General features: G+C 35.6%; 1 protein-coding gene across 2 annotated transcripts; it reads right to left on the reverse strand.

Annotated features, from left to right (window-relative positions):
• Positions 1-2042: 2042 nt before the first annotated feature.
• Positions 2043-20023, reverse strand: LOC133874300 (villin-3). Of its 2 annotated transcripts, none has more exons than XM_062312188.1 (24): positions 19619-20023; positions 16515-16664; positions 16182-16281; positions 15564-15632; positions 15208-15444; positions 14936-15113; positions 14651-14783; positions 12643-12802; positions 12419-12569; positions 12232-12332; positions 11969-12127; positions 11217-11285; positions 11078-11146; positions 10809-10946; positions 9900-10028; positions 8807-8954; positions 8632-8642; positions 8414-8554; positions 8189-8314; positions 7375-7437; positions 5843-5944; positions 3192-3441; positions 2558-2787; positions 2043-2453 (listed from the first exon to the last, which is right to left on the reverse strand). In XM_062312188.1, exons 2-24 carry the CDS (start codon positions 16565-16567, stop codon positions 2340-2342), a joined length of 2931 nt encoding a protein of 976 aa, XP_062168172.1. In that variant the 5' UTR covers positions 16568-16664; positions 19619-20023; the 3' UTR covers positions 2043-2339. The 2 variants fall into 2 exon arrangements, with proteins under 2 accessions (XP_062168172.1, XP_062168173.1); XM_062312189.1 differs by having other exon boundaries at positions 2558-2751; positions 19619-20021.
• Between the last annotated feature and the right edge of the window lie 993 nt (positions 20024-21016).

The following is a 21016-nucleotide window of genomic DNA, read 5'->3' on the forward strand; positions in this document are numbered from 1 at the left end:
TAAAGGTTAGGTGCTTTGGATAAGCTAGCTCCACAGATGTGGCCTCCAAAACTAGGTGTCCATTAGATTAGCAAATAACAAGGCTATTTTATGCACTGTGGAGCAAAAAATAACACAAAATATTATTCCCACTGGGGCCCTAAATAAAGATCACTTTCTCTTAAAAAAAAAAAAAAAGAAAGAAAAAAAGATCACTTTAAATGAAGTGATGGTTCTTGTCTAAAAGACATGTAGGTTATCAAAAGTATTATGGTTAGGTAAAGGGTTAATGATTAGCATAATTTTTGCTGCTCATGAGCCTTACTTTTTCTAAACCTTCAATTGGGTGTCATAAAGCAGTTTCTATAATCCAACCCCCCCAAGAGTCAACAAAAAAGAAAAAGAAAACAAATTGGTTACCATGTAAATTTGCAGAAATCAAGCAAATTGATAATTAAAACAAACCTCCGCCTCTGACTTTCGTCGGAAATTAAAATGGGACTTCACTTCCGTCTCCGCCTATCGTCGAAAGCTGGCGTATGTGGTCGAAACACCAAAAATCTACACACCCTTAATCAAGCTCCGGAGATGGTACTTACAAAAAAGAAAAGAAAAGAAAAAGAAGAAGGTGGTCTGGAGATGGTAATTTGGATGTGAAATGATTTTGTTTATTTTACCCTGTTGACTCAAATCATTTGTTTCCACGTAAGAGAAGTGATTTTTGCACATCACTTGTACATCACTCTTTAAATTAATCATTAGATCTGTAGGACTCACAAAGATTCATATGTGGGTCTTACAGATCCAATGATTGATTTAAAAATCACACGTAGGTCTTACAGATCTAATGATTGATTTAAAAAGTGATATACAAATGATGTACATATAATATATCCCTTTCTTAGCAGAGTGGCAGTAGAAGCCTAAAACTAAAAGGCCACTTGCAGAGATAAGTTGAGGAGGCACATGGACCACAGCATGTTCATAAACATACAAAAAAGGAATAGGAATGTTGCGCTTTGTTTGGGTGTGAACCTTTCCTTCCAAAATACAAATCAGGGTGGTCCATGAAAGATTATACCGGTTTTTTTTTGTGAAGGGGTGTTGTACATTTGTTGTACACTTGGTGTACAACTATCACTATTCTTTTTTTTGGGGGGTATCTTCCAAAAATAGTAGTTTACAAAGGAAATATCCTGAAATTTCAAATCCTATTGCTTCACCCGATAAAATCCTGAAATTTCAAATCCTAACTGACCCTAATGCGCCACTTCTACCTTTTCACAATGCCCCCTTCCACCACGCATGCGTCCCACGCACTGCCATGGCGACCATGACCTGCACGCACCGTTTTCCTTTTTTTGGTTCTCACGGCATCTCTTACTCTCTCCTCTAGCTCTCCATAATTGGTACCCTTCTTTTGCCTATGAAGGTCTCCAGATCTAATTGCATATCTAAATGCGGTGTCCACTTTGCCTTCATCACTGGATACTTCTATTGTCAGACATCGTGGTGGTGCTCCTCTTTGGTATCCAGTTATTATCAGTGCTCCCCTCTATCATGTGGTTCTCAAATTTGCTTGCCGTTGTAGTATGAGTTACTAATGGCAGCTCCTCCTCTAGACTACCCCCAAAAATTGCCGTTTCAAGGGCCCTTTCTTTGGCTGCTGTGCCAAGATTCTAATGGGCTGAACAATTTATTTGGCCAATTTCTAGTAGTTTTTAGGTTTTTATTTCACTGTAACGGTTGTATTAGGGTTTAATGTACTCAATCTCTTCTGTCCCCTTTGTATTTGAAATTGAACGAGGATAATATACTAAAAGGAATTAGAAGTTTGTGAGCTACTTGGTAATGCAAGGATACATATCAAAATATAAGTTTAAATTCCTTCAAAGCCAAAAAAAAAAAGATAAAAAAAAAAAAGAAGAAAAAAAGGTGATAAATGGCAACCAACAAACAAATTTCCATTCCATATATTAGAATCGAGTATAAATGCAATACATATTACATATACACCCCCCCCCCCCCCCTTTTGACAAAATAAAAGATGACTGACAGTCAAATAACCACAAAAAGAAATACATAACTGACCAAATAAAAGAATTTGACATGCCTAAAGTCTTTAAACTAGAATCTGTGTGACCATTACAAAAGGCAGCAGCAGTTAAAAAAAGGATAAAAATAAAAGAATCACTCTTCAGATGCCATCACAATCAATACCGATGCTATCACAGCTATTTCAACAAGGGCAGATAGCAAAATGCTAACACATTGCAAACCAGGAATGTTCTACCAATCAACATAATTGGGGAACAAAGAAGCAAAAGGTGGAAGATTCACTCTTTCAGTGAGTTTGGTCTCTAAAATAAATCAAATTTCCTCTTATGCATGTCTTGCTTCCACTTGGGCAATTTATAGAATGCTTCTTTGGTTATCCCAAATATAGTCTGGAACTCCTCGTCTGACAGATAGAACTGGATATTCAGAAAAAAAAAAAAAAAAAAAAAAAAAAAAAAAAAAAACATTAATACCAATTCCGCGTATGAACTAAAATGAAAACATTTATAAGAGAACCAACCTCCCTCCGTTTAAAATCAATTCCAGTCGCTGGATTATCAGATTTTGCCTTCAGTTGATCATAACTGAATGTTTTACTACTTCCACTATCATGCTGCTCCTGCCCTTGCTTTGGTTCAGAATCCTCTCCATTGCTTTCAGATACAGCTGCAACTTCCTGTGTCTCCTTGACTTCTGCAACTTCTTCAGGAACCTCTGTTTCAGAATGCACATTTTCACTTTTTGCTTCTGCTGCAAGTGCTCAAAATTTTTGGATACAATTGAACAAACATGAGGCTATTTGCTTGTCAAGGAAAAACAGATGTGAGGTGGTGGTTACAGTATTTTTTTTTTATTATTATTATTAATAAATAATCTTCTAAGAGAATAGGTTAACCTAAGTTCGTGGTTACTACATGTTTTGAAAAACATTTTAAACATCTTTTTTCAATTAATGAGATTAACACGAGAACTACCCATCCCTCTACCACCTGAGCTAAACCATGAACTGAAAGGGGGAAAAGGAATTTAAAAAGGCTGTTTTTTTGGGTAGGAGAGGGGGGTTCCTTGATGGGAAACATTGTAAAATAGCACATTTGGATGACTTTATGCAAACAATTCAGAGGTTTAATGTACTTCCACAATGTATTCCATACCAGGAGCATTACTTTCTGGGGGAGGACTGCTACTGGATCGAGTAGGAGAAGCATCAGGTGATCGCTTTTTTTCAGCAGTAAGGACTGATGAAAGAGCAGCTACTGCTGCTGCTCTTTGTGATCCTTGACCTGCGGCGGATGCCTTGGGAGCAGCAGTTTTGGCTCCAGAGGATGAATTAAATGCAGAGTTTAGGGCAGCCAGAGCTTCGGCCCTTTGCCTAGGTCCTTGATTTGACCCATTGGATTTGTCCTGACCATAAGTTAGCACAGAAGTTGATCAAGTATAAAAACGTCTCAAAGATGTGTAGAAACATATAATAAGAACAAAAACAATTCAAAAGGACGAAAAGATATAGCAAGACAGCAACGACAACTATAATTGCACCAAAAACCATGAGCTGAATGCTATCATCGGATTTTCGTAAAAACCAACAAGACCGCATAGTACACAGCTGAAGTTGATCTAGTATAAGAACATCTCAAAGAAATGCAGACACATTGCCACAATCATCATCATCAGCTATAAACTTGATACCACTTTGCTGTAAATTAAGAACAAAGCAATGCAGAAGCACGAAAAATATAGCAATGCAACAACGACAACAGTAATTGCACCAAAATCATGAGTGAGCTTTAGGTTACAACTAAGAGTGCAGATTAAATGTAACCATTGGATGATTGCAAAAACCAACAACACCACATTGTACACTGAGCTGAAGTAGGTTTAGTATAAGACATACAAACACATTGCCATGATCATCATCATAAGCTATAAACTTGATACAACTTGGCGTGTATAATAAGAACAAAACAATGCAGGAATAGGAAAGATGAAGCATAATTGCACCAAAATTATTAGGCTACAACTTGCAGTGCAGATTCAATGCTACCATCAGATGTTCTGAAAACCAACAAGACCACATTGTACAAGAGCTGTCACAATTGAACCGTCCACAGAGAAAGAGGGAAGAGCAATGACCTTTCCAATTAACTAAAGCGTGCCTTAGGTTTCCTTACTAGTACCCCATTTTGACCACTCTCATATTACCCAAGTATATTGCTGATAGAAAGAAAGCAACAACTAACATGCATGGAATACAAGTCAAATATCTTATCTCAGAAATCACAGCTATTTTCAAGGAAAATGCTTTTGTTACAAATAAATTTGTGAAACTTCTCATACTTGCTAACAATAGAATTTTTTTTGATGACGAGAAATCCAAGGCAGGGTTACTTCGTGTACCCACCCCTGTCGGGTAAACCTCAGACCCATGCAAAACGCTCCCTCCACACAGATCGGGTAATACTCTGACTTCGCCGGTAGGCTGTCCCAAGGAATTGTTTGCACCCAATGGGGATTCAAACCTTAGAGCTGATGGAAATGCCACCAAGTCCAAGGCCCTTTCCACTTGAGACAACCCCTTGGGGTTTACTAATAATAGAATATTACAAGTAATAAATGATTTGGGAGAAATATTTTCAGGTCACGTGTAATAGATGGCTCCAACGTGTGCATCCAACACCCGGAGCATACTCCCACATAATTTCCTAAGAACTTTTTGTACAAATGTTTGGTATGTATAGCATTCCTCTATTTCCAAAGGCCCAAAACTGCTGGCCTCACCACTAATAGGATTAAATTACTTCCTTGCAGAGTTACAAACTGGAGATCTTGTTTCCCCTCAAACTCATACACAGTATCGCTAAACAAATCCTTTCTTGTTCTGTTTCCATTGAGCTAAAAAGATTTTCCTTCAAAACTTTCAAATACAATCAGACAAATTAATTTAACCCCTCCAAATAGAATGGTGGCTTCTGATCCCTTTGACATCAGATATATTTCAGAAAGTGAGACCAGTGAAACAGACATCTCTAAAGATGAAAATCCCTCGAACGGAATGCTGACTACCCATTTAAGTATTGCTTGCTATCCATTTATTTTATTATTTTGGCAAAGAAATTGAAGCTAAGACCAACCTGCACCCCACTTCTCCCCTTACCACCTGACCTAAGGTTCAAGGGCACAATATAGCTTGCTATTACTTTCAACCAGGATGTAACATTAAGTGGCACATGCACAAAGCTTCCTCCACAGTTCCACAGAGAGGGGATCATTATTGTCATGATAATAATAATAATAATAATATATTTTTTTTCCTTTGAAATTGCAATTTTGACGAGTAAGAATTATTTAAGTACATGAGACATGCAAAAGTGATTAACGAAATACTATATTATTCTAGTGACAGTTTTCATGCCACAGGAAGCAACATGAAGACATTACACTACCAGTTTACATTTCTCCAAGGCATGCATCTCCTACTTTCGACTAAAGAGTATACAAATGCACCCTTTTCCACAATGCTTCAAGAACTTCCAGAAGTGGGCCTGCTGGGCCCACATTCCTCAAACTATCAAATAACAAGAGATATCCAACTAATCCTTAAATTTCAAACCTCTTGATACCCCAATTTAATTCAAATTCGCTGCCTTTACACTAGATTGCTCACATTATTCTACAATGGCTGCTTGTTTAAACAGATTCAATTGAGCCTCCTCAGACTACCGTCAAGACACCATTATTTATACAGCTAAAAGAAAAGGTGAAAAGAATTTTAGTGAACCAATAGAGGCATTTGCAGTTTTTTTACCACATAGCCTGATTTCCCAGAGGATGGATGGAATGCAGAAGATAAGGCAGCTAAAGCTGAAGCCCTTTGAGTTGGTCCTCCTTGATTTCCGGGGGATTTATCCTGGCCCAGTAGCATAGAATATCATACCGTCACTTCATTAGCAAAGAATTTGATTTAACAAAGTATCAATAGAACCCACATATGCACAAACTTGGAGACACAAACATAGAAACAGTTTATCATTTTATCACATCAGCAGCAAGAAAATTTACATCATATATGAGGCTATATGCATCCAAGTTAACTTGTTGGAATGAATGATACACAAAGAAACAAGGATAACCAGTAAAGATAAAAATAATAACAACAACAACAGCAACAATAAAAATAAGAATAGCAATGGCGTGTGTAATAACAATAGAGTGGTAAAAGTTATAGTTAATCGTGAAAGTTGTCAAGGTTTAGATTAGAACCATGAATGCGAATCTCAAGATAACACATATACTTAATTGATTTGCATTTGCATTGACATAAGGTTCTACCTCAAAGACACTCTAAATGCAGCTGAATAATGATCTAAGGGAAAGAAATTTTCAATAGTAACAGCATAGGAAATAATAGTACCTCACATGTAAGGCATCAAGTAATAAATTGTCACATTATATTACTTAAAAAAGATACAGTATGAGTTAAACCCCTACATTTTAATTTCTAACACACACCAAAAAAAAAAAAAAAAGATCTCTAGTATAAGTAACTCTTAAATTTTTCAAAAAAATAGTCTTCCACATTGTCTTGTGTACACGTCACTCATTTCAGTTTCCAAGGTCCATGTGCCCAAACAGGGGGGGAAAGGAAGATTAAAGTCCTACCACTTTCATACCATATTGAAGAAACAAAAATACTTTACTCAGATAACAAAACATGGTGTAGCTTTGGATTATCATAGTGCTCACAGATATTATAAAATCTAACATCATTAAGGGGGTGTTTGGCAAATCAAGAAGTTGGTATGGTCTAGTACTTAACCCAACTTTGAAATGGTCTGAGTTCAGATGCAGTTTGTCTTAGCGACTTAGTTAACATAATGTTTAAAAAACAAATGCTTTGGTTCAGTCTGGTTCTAATTTTAAACATAAAACATCAAATTAAGAACCAGGTCTTTGGTATAAAATTTTTACCAAACAGTAAAAGTTAAGAACTAGTCCCACAATTCATAGCTGGAAAAATTCATGGTTTGCCAAACACCTCCTAATACACAAGAATTTATCAAAACACATCATTAGAAAGCCAGGAAAAAAAAAAATTATAATGCAATATTGTAATAAAAGTAAGAAAAATTATATGGAGATAAAAAGAACCTAGAAAGTCAAATACTAATTTGAAAGGTACGATAACAAAGGATCTTTGCCACTAAAGAGACTATGGTTACAATTTATAGGCAGTCAAAATGAACTTCTGACCACGTGTTGTATGAATTAGATCAAGTTCATTTCACAAACAGAATACTGAATACCAGTTAGAGGAGGTTAAGTTAAATCGGCAAATACCTCCACAGCATGGCCAATCCCAAGCAACTGCGCCACCTTCTTCTGGAATGAGTTTCCTTGAACCTGTATTTCATGAAGAGATATTCCCAGGACAATTTTTAAATGAAAGTAATCAAACCGATACAAATGTGAAAAGAAAGACTAAAAACAGATTGATGACCTCTAAATCAAAACAAAAATAGGAAAGTTTTTAACTTGCAACCATGTCATCATAAGTTTGTTTCAAACATAATACTATTCCTTTTATCATTTATTTTTTAGCAAGTTATTCGTTTTCTCATTTTTCACACCTTAAGTAACTGTTAATACTTCTGAATATGCAGTCGTAACTCTAACAAGTTTAGCATTTGGAAATGTACTTCCAAGATTTTTAAAAGCTAATTTGTCCTTTTATAAGGAAAATCATTCTTAAGATTAGTTGATTAATCATTACATTGTACAAATGGCAACTGGTAATATTAGTATGTAAATACCATACCCTAGTTTCACTTATATACTACCACTTCAGTGAGGATGTCACGAATTCTTACAATTAGCAAACTGTGTTTTCAATTATTTCCTACTTGACAGAAAGATGCCACATAATTTCATCCATATGGGGTATATAAAGTGTGTTATTCTCAACTTTGCATATACATGCAAAATTAATTTCATCCACATGGCGTGTACAGAGTGTTCTATTCTCAACTTTCAAATATATATATTTGCCTTCATTGTCAACAAAGAAAACAGAGGATTCCAAGATTTTTTATTTTAAAGAAAAAAAGTGTAAAAAATAATGCTAAAAGAGAGAGATCTGTCTTTCAACACATACAACAGCTTTTGTGTGATCCCACTGAAAGTAAGTTGTGAAAAAGCATGGTTCATTTCCTTCAGTAACTTTGTATAGTGGTACTTGTGGAGACAACCCCTCGAGAGAAGTAGCCACCTCTATATATTTCTGGAAAGAACAAAAAAAAGAAGAAAGAAACATTCCGACTCTTGAGTACATAATAAAAGGGGGAAAATGACAAAAGCATAAACAGTATAAAAGCAGAACCTGGCCAATTTCGAAAGTATTTTGCTTTTCTTTTGAGTCTACTGACCAACCGACCCAAACAAAGACTTCAGCATGTGTGTCGAGTATCAAGATATCCTCTGTCAACAAATCGTCCTGACAAAAGTTGTAAACTTCCTCTACCTGCCCAACAATAATTAAAAATGAATATAGAAATCAATGAAAACCTGAGCCAAGATATAAGGAAGTCTAAAACTCACCTGAAACTTTCCTGGGTGGTTCCACATGACAACAAAAATGATCAAAATAAGAAGAGTTAGAATGGATGATGAGCGCTATCAACAATGTATTAAACTTGGATTGGTCATGTCAGTTAATGGGAGAAGAAAATTTAACGTGCAAGCATCAATTTAACTTATGGAAAAGAAATGTTACCTTTGTTGACTGAGAATGTGAACAAGTGGGGATCTCTGACAATCTCCTGAGCAACTTTTTTGCTGGTGTAACTTTGTTTGCCTCCAAGGGCAAACCAGAAGGATGAGCTCTCTGTTCCTTCTTTGGCATGTTTCAGAGCAACTCCTGGCTGAATAAGGAAAATAATTGTTAAGTTGATTATCAAGGATTTATAAGGAAACAGAAGAAACTGATGTCTGTAATAAGCTCAAAAAATTCAGCTTAAGACTGCTAGAAACTATGTCAAGCATGAGTATACTATGATGCCGTCCAACAAATAAATTCCAAATGCACAACCATTTGGTTTTTTGTGTACCTATCATCAAATTGTCCTACCGAGGGAAGCAATGCCAAGACTCTGGTGAAGTGTTGAAAATATCTAGACATCTTCAATAAATTAATTAAAAAGTTGTAATGTATTCTAGATTCAACCATAACAATCTATTCAGTTGAAAATAACTTGGAACAGCATATAGTAGACATCTAATACTATTATCGTCTATTGGGAACATAAAAGAAATCAGTTTCAAAATTATGTCAACGTCATAGGTCTAGTTCTGCCAGCTAACATTCATAAACTACGGACTTCAAAAGAAGGAGCCATGAATTCTCACTATAACCTTCAATTTCTCACAACACAAACTTAAAAATAGTAGGGGAAGAAAGGAAAAAAAAAAAAAAAAAGAAGCAGGGAAAAGACGACTAAACCAACCCAAACCACCCAATGCTGTGTCTGGCAGCCAAGAAAAGGTAGAAACATGTAAATATATTAGTCTGGTTAATTTTCTTCTGGGAAAAGAAAGTTAAATCCAAACCTAAAAACACATGAATACTTAAATAGAAAAGTTTTGACATTAGAAAATTCATTCTTTATTCATTCTCTTATAAAAAATCGAAAAAACAAAAGATCAGTTCATTCAAATTAGTAGTTTGTTTGGGGCTTTACTGAACCATGTTCAAGTTATTAACAGATTGGCCCAGGTTGGCCATGCTTCAAAATGATGCATCTACATTTCAAACCCACAATATGTTCGAGAAAAGCCAAATAGAGAACACTTTTCAGTCAGAAGTATACCTTCAAAAACTCTGCAACTTTTGCAGCTAGCTGTTGCTGCTCAAAGGTACATTGATTTCCGTGCCAGGTGAAAATCGAAGACCCAGATTGCAGAATAAAACACTCCATAGAGTTCAAAGATGTTGCGACCTAAACAAGATAAATAATTTATGTATGTACATTTCTGTTATAATAACAACTAGATGACTCAAATGATGATCAATGTCTTGCAAATGACGTAACTTAAGAATGTTTTGCATTCGCAGGAGAAGGGAAAAGGGAGTTAATAAAAAAATAGTATTTCTTTTGCTGTTAGCCTGTTCATGCCACAATTATATCTACTCCACTTACCATTTATAATTATATTTCAAAAAGCTCAAATAAATTTATATTATCATTCTTAAGAAATTCTACATTGATGGGTGTATGCTAGACTCCACATGCTAAACCTGTTTGTCCTTGTTTCAGTTTCAGGTGGGTCATCGAACCCATTTGTGTTGGTTGTGGTTTCTGTTGGGCCTGGACATAAAGAGGGGTGTAAAGGAATCTCACGTTGGATGGGTGTTAACTTGATTATAGTTATATGTATTTATTTGACCTCTCCACCTGATAACTTAAGCATTTGGGTTGGATACTCCAATAATCATGCCATAGTATGCCAATAGAACAGAATAAGAGATGAAAATTCTAGATGTTATATAATGTTAATAAAAGAAAAAATTTACGAAGTAACATGACCAATGATATTCAACAATCAAAACACTGACCACAGTAATCAAAACAACAGGCAATTACAGTTTCCAAGTTGCTAAGATGCAAACCAACATCAAAGAAGCCAGTATATTCGAGACTTGACCATTATTATAATATGTTAAAAGCATATAAAATCAAATTAAAGTATAATGAAGAAGAAACCCAATGAGCACATACTGCATCAACTTGCATTGCTTTATTGTTATGAACAGAAGTTCCAGATATCTGAATGAGTGCAACAGAATCTGCCGTGTAAGTTTCATCCGCCAAACCTTTGTCAGCTATAAATTTTTTGTAACCAGAGCTCAGACCACCCTAAAGATAAACCAATCAATTATAACAGTTAGCTAGAAAACCACTAGTTCAGATAAAACATCTTATCATAACGATTATAATTAAATATTGATGTACATGGTGAATTTCTCACGCAAGCTTAAGCATGATACCTTGAGGACCAACATAGGTTGAAAAAGTGCAACAAATTGTGGTGGTTCTTTACCTTGAAATATGCGACCCTGCAAGAAGCATTCATTATATGCAGGTTTCAGGTCACATTCCCCAACTTGAAGAAAAACAATATTTTACCTGAACAGGTCTCCCCTTTAATGAGTTGAACATTGTACTAGCCAAACGAGTAGCCATTTTTTGGTCCTCCTGAATTTTGTAATATAATCAAGTCATCATTCTTATAGCCGTAAAAGCTAAAAAGAAAACATAATAAAAAAACCATCTAAAAATGTCCAGCAAAGGAGAGTCAGAGAACCAAATGCAAGTATAGCACTCTTTTCTTGCATCAGTAAAATGTAATGGATGAAAGTTAAGAGATGAATAACAAATGATTATGCAGATAACCATCTAAAATGTGTAGACAACCTTAGATTATTCAGATAACATATTCTTAGTTGAGGATACACAAAATTTACCTTAGTGGAGGATAAATCATCTAAACCCCAAACAGTGTACTATATCTTTGGTAGGAATAAAAATACAGAAATAATGAAATCTGACAAAGAAGTATGTAAATCCAAACTTAGACAAGAAAAACAACTGCCTTTGTTTCTCTGTCCAATAAAATAGTACTTGTATTGGTCTATGACCTCTAGACCAAATGGCACCTTCTCCTTCTTGTAAGAACGGGGTAGAAGGTGAAGTCTTGGTTTTAAGATCTATTGGTACTTGTGTAACTTACCGAGTAAAAAAAGAATCTTGCATAGTGAATTACTTATAACACAAGAAAGGGTTTGAGGATACAACTCTCTGCAGAGTATATTACAAGAACTGTATAAAGCAATTCTTTAAAAAAAAATTCAAATACAAACTAGAACGATGTAATTTACCTCGATGCTATCCTTTCCAAACCAACAGCACAAAAGGTAATCTTCTTTCCTGTCCCCGGAGTGGTAGGTATAGAGAACAATGTAGCAATCTCCGCTATAAAATTTACCAATATCCTCTCTGGGCAATGGAGTCTTTGCACTGCCATTGATGCGCCATACCTGGGGAAAAAGCAATGGCCAATATTTTGAAAGATACTTGATTTGAACCAACTTAATTAATCAACTCATTTCCAAAAGCAATGATGAAAAGTTATCAACTAGACCTCCATCTTTCCACCTCCCTCAAGCAAAGGCGGGACTTCCTCGTTTACGGGAGCACTTTTTGTCATGCCCTTGACACCAACCCCTTGTTGCTTCAACAAAGCTAGTAGTGCACAAAATACAATACTTCATAAGGTTTACCAGAAAAGAAATTCCTGTTTAATTTACACACAAGAATATGAAGACTACCTGCTACTTTGCCTCTTCCTTCCTCGTTGCCAGGAGTAGCAGAGCCCAAGGGCCAAGAATCAAAGTTGGACTTAAATGAATGCGTCTCATAACCTTGAATAACCCGAGTAATACGAGTAGATTTTGGCCTATTTTGACTAGCAACAAATTCCTGGAGATAAAATCTGAAGTTAAGAATCCCTGTTTTTATTAAAGATATGACTAACTGGATGCTACGACACTACCTCAGCCATTTGGATGGCGGTTTTTCTCTCCTCCACTTGCGTCACCCGGCCAACCCAAATAAATACCTCAGAACCGCAGTCTAGTAGATAGCACCTGTTGTTTTCCAACAGGGATTTGGATAGTTCACCTTCCATTATCTTCACCTGTCCATCAGTAATGCTGTAGAAACCAGCAAAAACAAGTTAACATTATGTTGATAATGGGAGACATCATGAAACACGGCTGTGCAAAATAACATGCACTATCTTTCAAACCAGAACAAAAACCTCAATGAGGAGAGAAACATATAGCTTTAGAAATCATACTCCCTCGATCTTAGTTTGAAATGACATGATGGTTAATGAAGAAGAAAAAGTATACCACCCTTACAGAAATGGTCAAAGGTGGCACAACTTCTAATGAGTGTCTTGATTGGCTTTTTGAAATAGGATGGGGAATATATGGTAAGATGTAGGTATAAATGCTTTTACTTTCTGTAAGTGTACACGTTTTGGAACATTCCAAAAAGGAAAGCAAGAAACTCAATATGAAAAGGAGTAACAAAATTATTAAAGGAAAAAAAAAAACGAAATTTAACAAGTTGATATATAGAACTATCAGCTTCTTCGTTAGATGTTTGACCGTAAGAACAAGGACACTAATGAAAATGTATGTAGTTTCATTTACCCTAATCCCTTTAAGTCATTAATGCAAGCATATTTATATCCTTGAAGTTGCCTGATCAAATGTTTAAAATCAAAAGGTGATCTTTTTCATTTTTTGAAAAGCTTGATTGAATATTATTTAATGACCAATGATAAGTAAAGATACCAATAAATAATCCTCGAAAACCTCATAGCTTCCAATGGCAGCATAAGGAGGGGGAAAAACACACACACACAAACACACAAACACACAGAGCAACCTCTCCGCAGAATCTGCAACACATTAAGCTAATTACACTATTTTCTCCTTTTAAGAAAGTAATTACAGTATTAGCTAAGCTTTAGAGACCTACGACTTCAGTAGACCTTCTAGAAAGCAGGAAACAGACAATTCCATACAAAATAAATCAACATCCTCCCACTGCTGCCATAGTTATCATCTGTATTAGCAACATAAAACTCTTCATCTATGTATGCAGAACTATATAACGAGAGAAATATGTTTTTTGCTGTCACTTTCTTCACTATTTGTATTCAATAATAATAGTGAGTTAAAGACCCATCTGAAAGTGCTATTTGATAGTTAGGATATATAGTATGTGTATATGTATATATTCATAGACACTTATGTATGTGTATATAAAAATATAAATACGTACATATAAATAAATATTATGTATAGATAGATAGATAGATAGAGAGAGAGAGAGAGAGAGAGAGAGAGAGAGAGAGAGAGAGAGGGCACATAGGGATAGGGATGAAAAGAAGATGAAGATGGAAAATCAACTGGGTGAAAAGAACAGTTAATGATCAAGCTGTCTGTAGATATCCATGCATTTAGGGAGAACACACAGACACGTAGACAGAGATGCAGACTAAAGCCAGTGAGCCAAACTCATTGTATCTTGCACTCAGAATGGTACTACTAACTGCCCTACTCGCAAGAAAAAGGAAACGATTTCCCACCTGGGGTAATACTCACACTTACAAGTAAATTATGGAACTGGCAGATACCACATAAATGCAAAATTACAGTTTCCAAGTGTCTGCTCTCCCAAAGGACCAAAATGATATAAAATGAAATAAGTTACAAATATTTGTTTTTTCCTTTTTTGGGGAGAGTGGGAAGACGTATACATAAGCACCACAAACTCTTAAATTCCAATTCTTGAACCACAGGGCACAAAGTGAAGGATAACAAATTTAGACAAATTAAAATCCGCTTCACATTTCCAAATGTTGCTACCACTACTCACAAAAATAATGCTTTTCAATCGGAAGTAAAAATCAAATAGAAAAGAGGAAATTCATTAAAGAAAGCCTCACTTTTGCACAGAAATAAAATAGTGGAAGAGGAAAATACCTATGAAGTTTTGCAGGAGTGGCCTCAGGAATAATGTCATCTTCACTAGCGACCTTCTTGCCAATTGGAGCAAAACCACCAAAGAGGACCCAGAACTCACCTGAGTCTGACTCAGTATCCAACTTCCCATCATCTGGCATGGCAGTACAATTTAGAAATCAAATGAAGAACCATGGATACAAATACATATGAACGACAAGAAAATATGGTAGGATAACGTAGGCTTGTTGAGAGTAGTAGACAGAAATAAGGCATCATAACAATTTTATATACATGTTCTCTTACCAACAATTGCAACATCACACTTCCCCTCATGATACTTTTCCTTCAAAAACTGAATTACTTCCAATGCTTTGGCCCTCTCCTGGATATTGGAATTTGCACCATTGAACTGATAAATCTTATTCTGAGTGTCCAGGATAAATACATCATCGTGATTCAGTGATGACCGGGCAAAAGGAACCTGCACAAGAAAAATGGAGAGTGATAATTCCTTGATCCATGCAAATCCATTTCTAAAGAATTTTTGTTGAACTCGTGAAGTTAGTTGGCCCTGCCTGTTTCATTCTGACAACTCGTTTTCCTCTACAAACATACAGACGTGTTTCAAATTCTTCTTCCTCGGGTGTTTTAAATCCTGATGCGACACCGCCCTCCAATGGTATAATACAAGGTTTAAAGTATGATAAAAATTTGTCAGATTCATGTCCTTGTAATTCCCTGTGCTGTACTGCACGTCCTCCAAGAACCGCATCAAGTTCAACAGTTTTTATAGCTGCCGTTCCGGATTCATCCTATAAGAAGTTACCAAGTTTAGAACCCATATTTTTAGGCCAATTCTTATCTTTATATGAGCACAAACATTTAAAGTCAAGTCTAAGCGATGATTGACGAAAAATAGAAAAAGGCACACCTGACTCGAATCTTTCCCAATCCAGAAGTGTATGTCAAGGAGATAAGCACCTCCTTTGCCTTGTGTTGTCTACAGAAATGCTTGACAAGTAAGCGCGTGAAGAAATATGAAAGGCATAGAATCTATACATTCCAGAAGAATACAAGGCCTCTTTTTCTCATACGTATCTGTAGTTATTTGCTTTGAATTCCTGACCCCCCCCCTCTTTGGTGGAACAACCAACAAAAGGGCAGACAAAGAAGAATTGAAAATTTAAGTAATTTGGGTCATATGTAATATCATGTACCATATTATGACTCCTAATTGGTGCATACATCCCACCAAACTTTCTATCGAACTTTTTAACCCCAAAACAGAAGCCACTTCGTCCTTATGTCCACTCCAAGTAACTTAGGAGAATAAAAGAAATAGTCCAGAATAATGGCTTAGGACAAACAGTTCTATATGTACTTTTTTCAAGAGAAAATTATAAAGCACAAAGTACATAGACATTGAAGTTTAATTCAGGATTCATGTGAAGTAAAAAATATAAATACCAAATATAAGAATTGAGAGAGAGAGAGAGAGAGAGAGAGAGAGAGAGAGAGAGAGAAGAGCATTGAATACAGTTTGCACAACCTGCAAGACAATGTAGCAATCCCCCATGTAGAATTTTCCATATTCAGACTTTGGCAATGGAACAGGCTGAAAGCTCTCAATTCGCCAAATTTCAGCCCCTCTATAAGATGTTAAGTTCAACATCTAAATGTAAAAAGGCAGCATGTTCAACATATAAAAAAATAACCAGGAAAAGTCAGACATACACACAAGTGAAAGTGAATTATAATCCATAATATTCTGTTTGCAGTGGAAGTAAATCTATATAATGTTTGCTCCTCTCTTGTACCCAAGACTATAAACAAACAGTGTCCACAAGTTCAATTCTTATGTCACAGCTCATAGTAAGGATACACTCTCTGACCCGCTCCCTGAAATGCAGGATCCAACTTTGCAGAGCTAGACATTGCCTCAAAGCCTTCTCTATCACAGTTTCAGGAAAAGCCAAAAAGGATAATCTTTGAACTCCTACGTTCTGGTGTCTAGAAATTCCACAAGAGTCAACTGCATGACAGGAAATATGGGAGATTGAAAAGATGTCAAGACCAAACGCAACAAATCAGGAGCCTACTATCTATGTTGTAGCCATAGCTAACATAATAACTTTATAATGTCAGTTAACCCCATTAGCCGCTTTAGATGATCCCTATGCATTAGATAAGCAGGTTAAAAAAAGACAGAAGTTTACCAATAACAAAAAACAAAAACAAAAGAAAAATTAGAAGACCCTAAATATAATCAGGCAAGAATGTCATTCATTTTGCTTTGAATGGTGCTGCTACATACAGAGAAGTGACAGCTTCACAAAAAATAAAGTCAATTTGTGCAACTGCGTAGTTAAGTAACCTCAAGGTCAACAAAAAAAGAACTGCCCAGACAAAAGTTTAAAATTTTAAAATTTTTTGAATCAGTCATAACTCAATGTGGATCAGCATAGATACTTGGAGAAGATTTCATAGAGATCCTTAAAAGTTATCTTAGCTCTATGACTCTCATTATTATTGGAGTATCTACTCATAATGGTTTACGTGTTTGAATTGCCAGTACTAACTACATCTGGGTTAAGCCTACATCCCCATAAAGCTGAAATATCAAATTACTGATTTTTCAAGTACAGAAAACCTCCATAACAGACACATTTGCCACTATAGCAGATATCTAGTATGCAACAAGCACATGTGTGTGTATGCCTAATGCTTCCATGTATCCGATATATTGTGGTTTGGATTGAAACATCTAAACCCATAGTGTCAGGTCTAGCATTTGCATTGGATTTGGTATCTTGACTCTGCTCTGCACGCTCCATCATATCTTTGTTTCAGTTTTCAAAATCAGAAGCAATGGTGGACCCAAGAATATTTTCCAAGGGGACAGTAGTTAAATATATCAGGTGGTGGATAAGATTCCACAAATATATATATATGGGGAGGGGGGCATTTATGTAAAATTCTGTATGCATACATTTCAACAGAGAAGTATAGAGGGATTTCTAAGACCCAGGGGGAGCATAGCCTCCTGCCCCCTATTCCATTGCCCACTTCACAATTGATCACAAGCCATGCTGCAGTTGGCAATATTAGAGAACCCTTCCCTTACCCTCATCAGATGAGTAGAATTTGACTCACACATGTACTCAGCTTCCATCTCATTGCTTCCTATAGTGCAGAAATTCAGTCCTTTATACTCTTTCAATGAATTTAAAAATAATTGGCTTTCTTACCCCAAATATGCTCCAAGATACTTCTCTTCAAGATTCAGTTGTTGCTTAGATTTTTCAATGGCCTTCCATTCACGGTGATATATCAGCTAGGAAATAATGAAATTCCACCCCTTGACACCCTAAACATGTCCATATAAGTGCTTTTTTTCTTTGTTTCTTTCTTCATGTCAGCATGTGAACATTTGAGAGTGGACATGCATGACAAGATCCCATTGAAATTATCCTTGAGAATGGTCATAGCGTCCTATGATTCCCATTGCTTCTTCACTCCACAGATATATTACCCTTTTTTCAATATGTTACTCCACAGCCGTATTACCTGTTGCTCTACCAATTGAAGCCACTAATCCATTATGAAAATAATAATAATAATAATGGCAATAATTAGAGCAACTGTGTAGATATTATAACTTGAATTCTTAACAATCCAAGTACCATTTCAAATGGTCCTTCCAAAGAGTTCAGACTTAGCTTATCCTGCTTTAATCACTAAAGGCCGGATGAATTCCAGAGGAGAGGTTTTCTTTAGAGTCAATCTCATTGTTGGAATTTCAAATTACTTGCCGCAACCAACTTGTGAACTAGTCCCACTAAAAAACTCGTCAAATACAGTAACATCAGATTTTGTGTGTTTTGTTACCATATCTTGCATGCAAAGCTTACCAAAGCACTAAATTGAAGAAGACACAAGTGCCGGAAAATCAACAATGAGCATTCTCATTCAGTTGCCAAAGTGATGACCCTTTTGAATGTGCATACTGCTTATCCTTGGTAACCTCCATATAGTTCTGCGACCAATCTATTATCCAAACTAAATATCCATATTCCGCATATCAGGTAGACAAGACCTGTCAAAGCATGTACTGAAGTTGCCTACTGTCCCAATCCCAAATTAACACCTCAAACAAAATGCAATAAAACCAAGTTGTAAATTTCATCATGAAATCACTGCAAACACTTAATAGGATGAGCCTCCATCCATTCTTGCACCAAATCACATTATCCCTATAACAAGCTCATTGAAATCAATATGGGAAAGCATTTCATGTCTTCAAAGTCTGGCCAGTACTCCCATCACTTAAAAAACTAACGAAAATCTCTAAAATAATTCGAGTATGCAATACTAAAACAATTTAATGACTATTTACGGCTGAATCGAAACTCTAACCCGCAATCAGATTTTCTTAGTGATTATGTTCAAGACACTGACCTGGAAATTGTCAATCACAATACATCAAGACAACGAAAACCAAAAAATAATAATAAATCACTTGATTTACTCCTAGGCACAGCTCAATATTTTGATCTCCTTGTTTTCTCGACTTAGTTTTGAATTGATTCACCCTTTAACAAAGACAAAAGCTTCGAAACAAATTTAAGTGAAGAAAAAATTAAATATAAAATGAAAGATCAGACAACTAACAGACGAACAACAAACTCAGACACACGATCAGGCAAGTAGCCAATGACAAACAATCCACGAACCCACATACCCATCACACCAAAGCTCAAATTCAATACAAAAGATGAAAACAATCAAAACCCATTAGAATGAGCAGAATATCGCATAGACCCAGATCAAGAAACACAATTCTAAATCACAATAACGATCCGATAAAGGGATCGGAACACAAACATGGAGAGAAAGAGATCTCCTAAATTGCAGTAATGGTAGGATTGAAAAGGCTGATCAGAGTATGAGAATTGCGGGAGTGATGGTCAGAGGTAATCGACGTACCTGAGATCGGTCTCTCTGTGAAGGTAATGATGGGGTTGAGAAAGATGAAAAATGGGTGTTAAGGGAAGGACGAGCTCGCAGAGCTGGCAATAAAGAGAGAAAGAGAGAGAGAGAGAGAGAGAGAAGGAGATACTTGGAAAGAAAAAGTGAATTATTGCTCTGTGCGTGTGTTTCTCTCTCTAACTTTTTAGGCTTTTGAGATTTGTATTTCAGAGAGAGGGAGAAAAGAGAAGGGTGTGAATGAAATGAATGAATTATGAGGATGAAGATGAAGATGACGATGAAGATGGCAGGAGAAAAGAAGAAAAGGAGTGTTGTAAAGGGTATGGCCAGACAAAGTCGTTATTTTAAGGCAAAGATCCGGTGACGATGGCACCGGCCATGAAATGTTGGCCTTCTCTTTGCTTATATGGATTTTTGTTTCTTTTTTTTTTTTGGATTTGCCTTTCATTTCACTCAATTCTTCAGCACTTATAATTTTTTTTTATTAAATTCCTCTAATGCCTTGCGTCCCGAAAAGTTAATTTTATATATATATATAAATAATATATTCTAAATTTTTGAGTTTAAAAATGTATAAAGGAAAATTTCCACTAAACGGCACATAAATCTAAGAAATAATGGAAATTATTTCGATATTTTCCTATTTTCAGAATTTTTAAATTGATATTCTGTCGTTGATTGAGATTCCTTCTGTGTAAGCCTGCTTAATTGTAGGAAAAACTGTTAAGGGTGTTCCCTCGTAACATGTCTTATACTACAGTCTACAGATATATAATGGGCCACCTTATCTACTTTGTTCTTCTAGATACTTTGTACCGCACCTATACATTTACAGATTACGATTTTCTGTTTTTATTAGTCTTATCTAGATTTTATAGAAATTCAAAAAAATCCAAGAAAAAGGATATGCAGTTTTATCTACGGAGATTTTTGTTTCCTTTCTTGTCCTTATAAAGATGACATAATTTTTAAAATTATTATTTGATGAAAATATAATAGTGACTCATACTAAATTCGATAGTAATTTTAAAAGTCACATCATCTTTATAGGGATAAAAAATGGACAAAAATTTTCATTTTAGCATTACTCGATATGCAACCCAATGCCCAAATTTCAAATAATGTTACACTTCATACCCATTTTATCACGCTTACTTTACACCGGAGACGTAGCATGAGCCGAATAAAAATAGAAAGTTTTTTTTTTTAAGCAGTCGTTCAACCCATATCATGTCGAGAAATGATTGTTGTACAATTCTTGACACAACTCTTATCTAACTTTGCCTAGTTTTTTCATTTTTTTTTTTTCAAAAAATGATGAAACCACTATGGGAAAAATGCTAGGTCATTTTCTTTGAAAAAAAATGAAAAAAATAAAATAAAATGCCACGTAGA

This window comes from Alnus glutinosa, chromosome 7, assembly GCF_958979055.1.
Source record: "Alnus glutinosa chromosome 7, dhAlnGlut1.1, whole genome shotgun sequence".
In the NCBI taxonomy this organism is placed as follows: domain Eukaryota; kingdom Viridiplantae; phylum Streptophyta; class Magnoliopsida; order Fagales; family Betulaceae; genus Alnus; species Alnus glutinosa.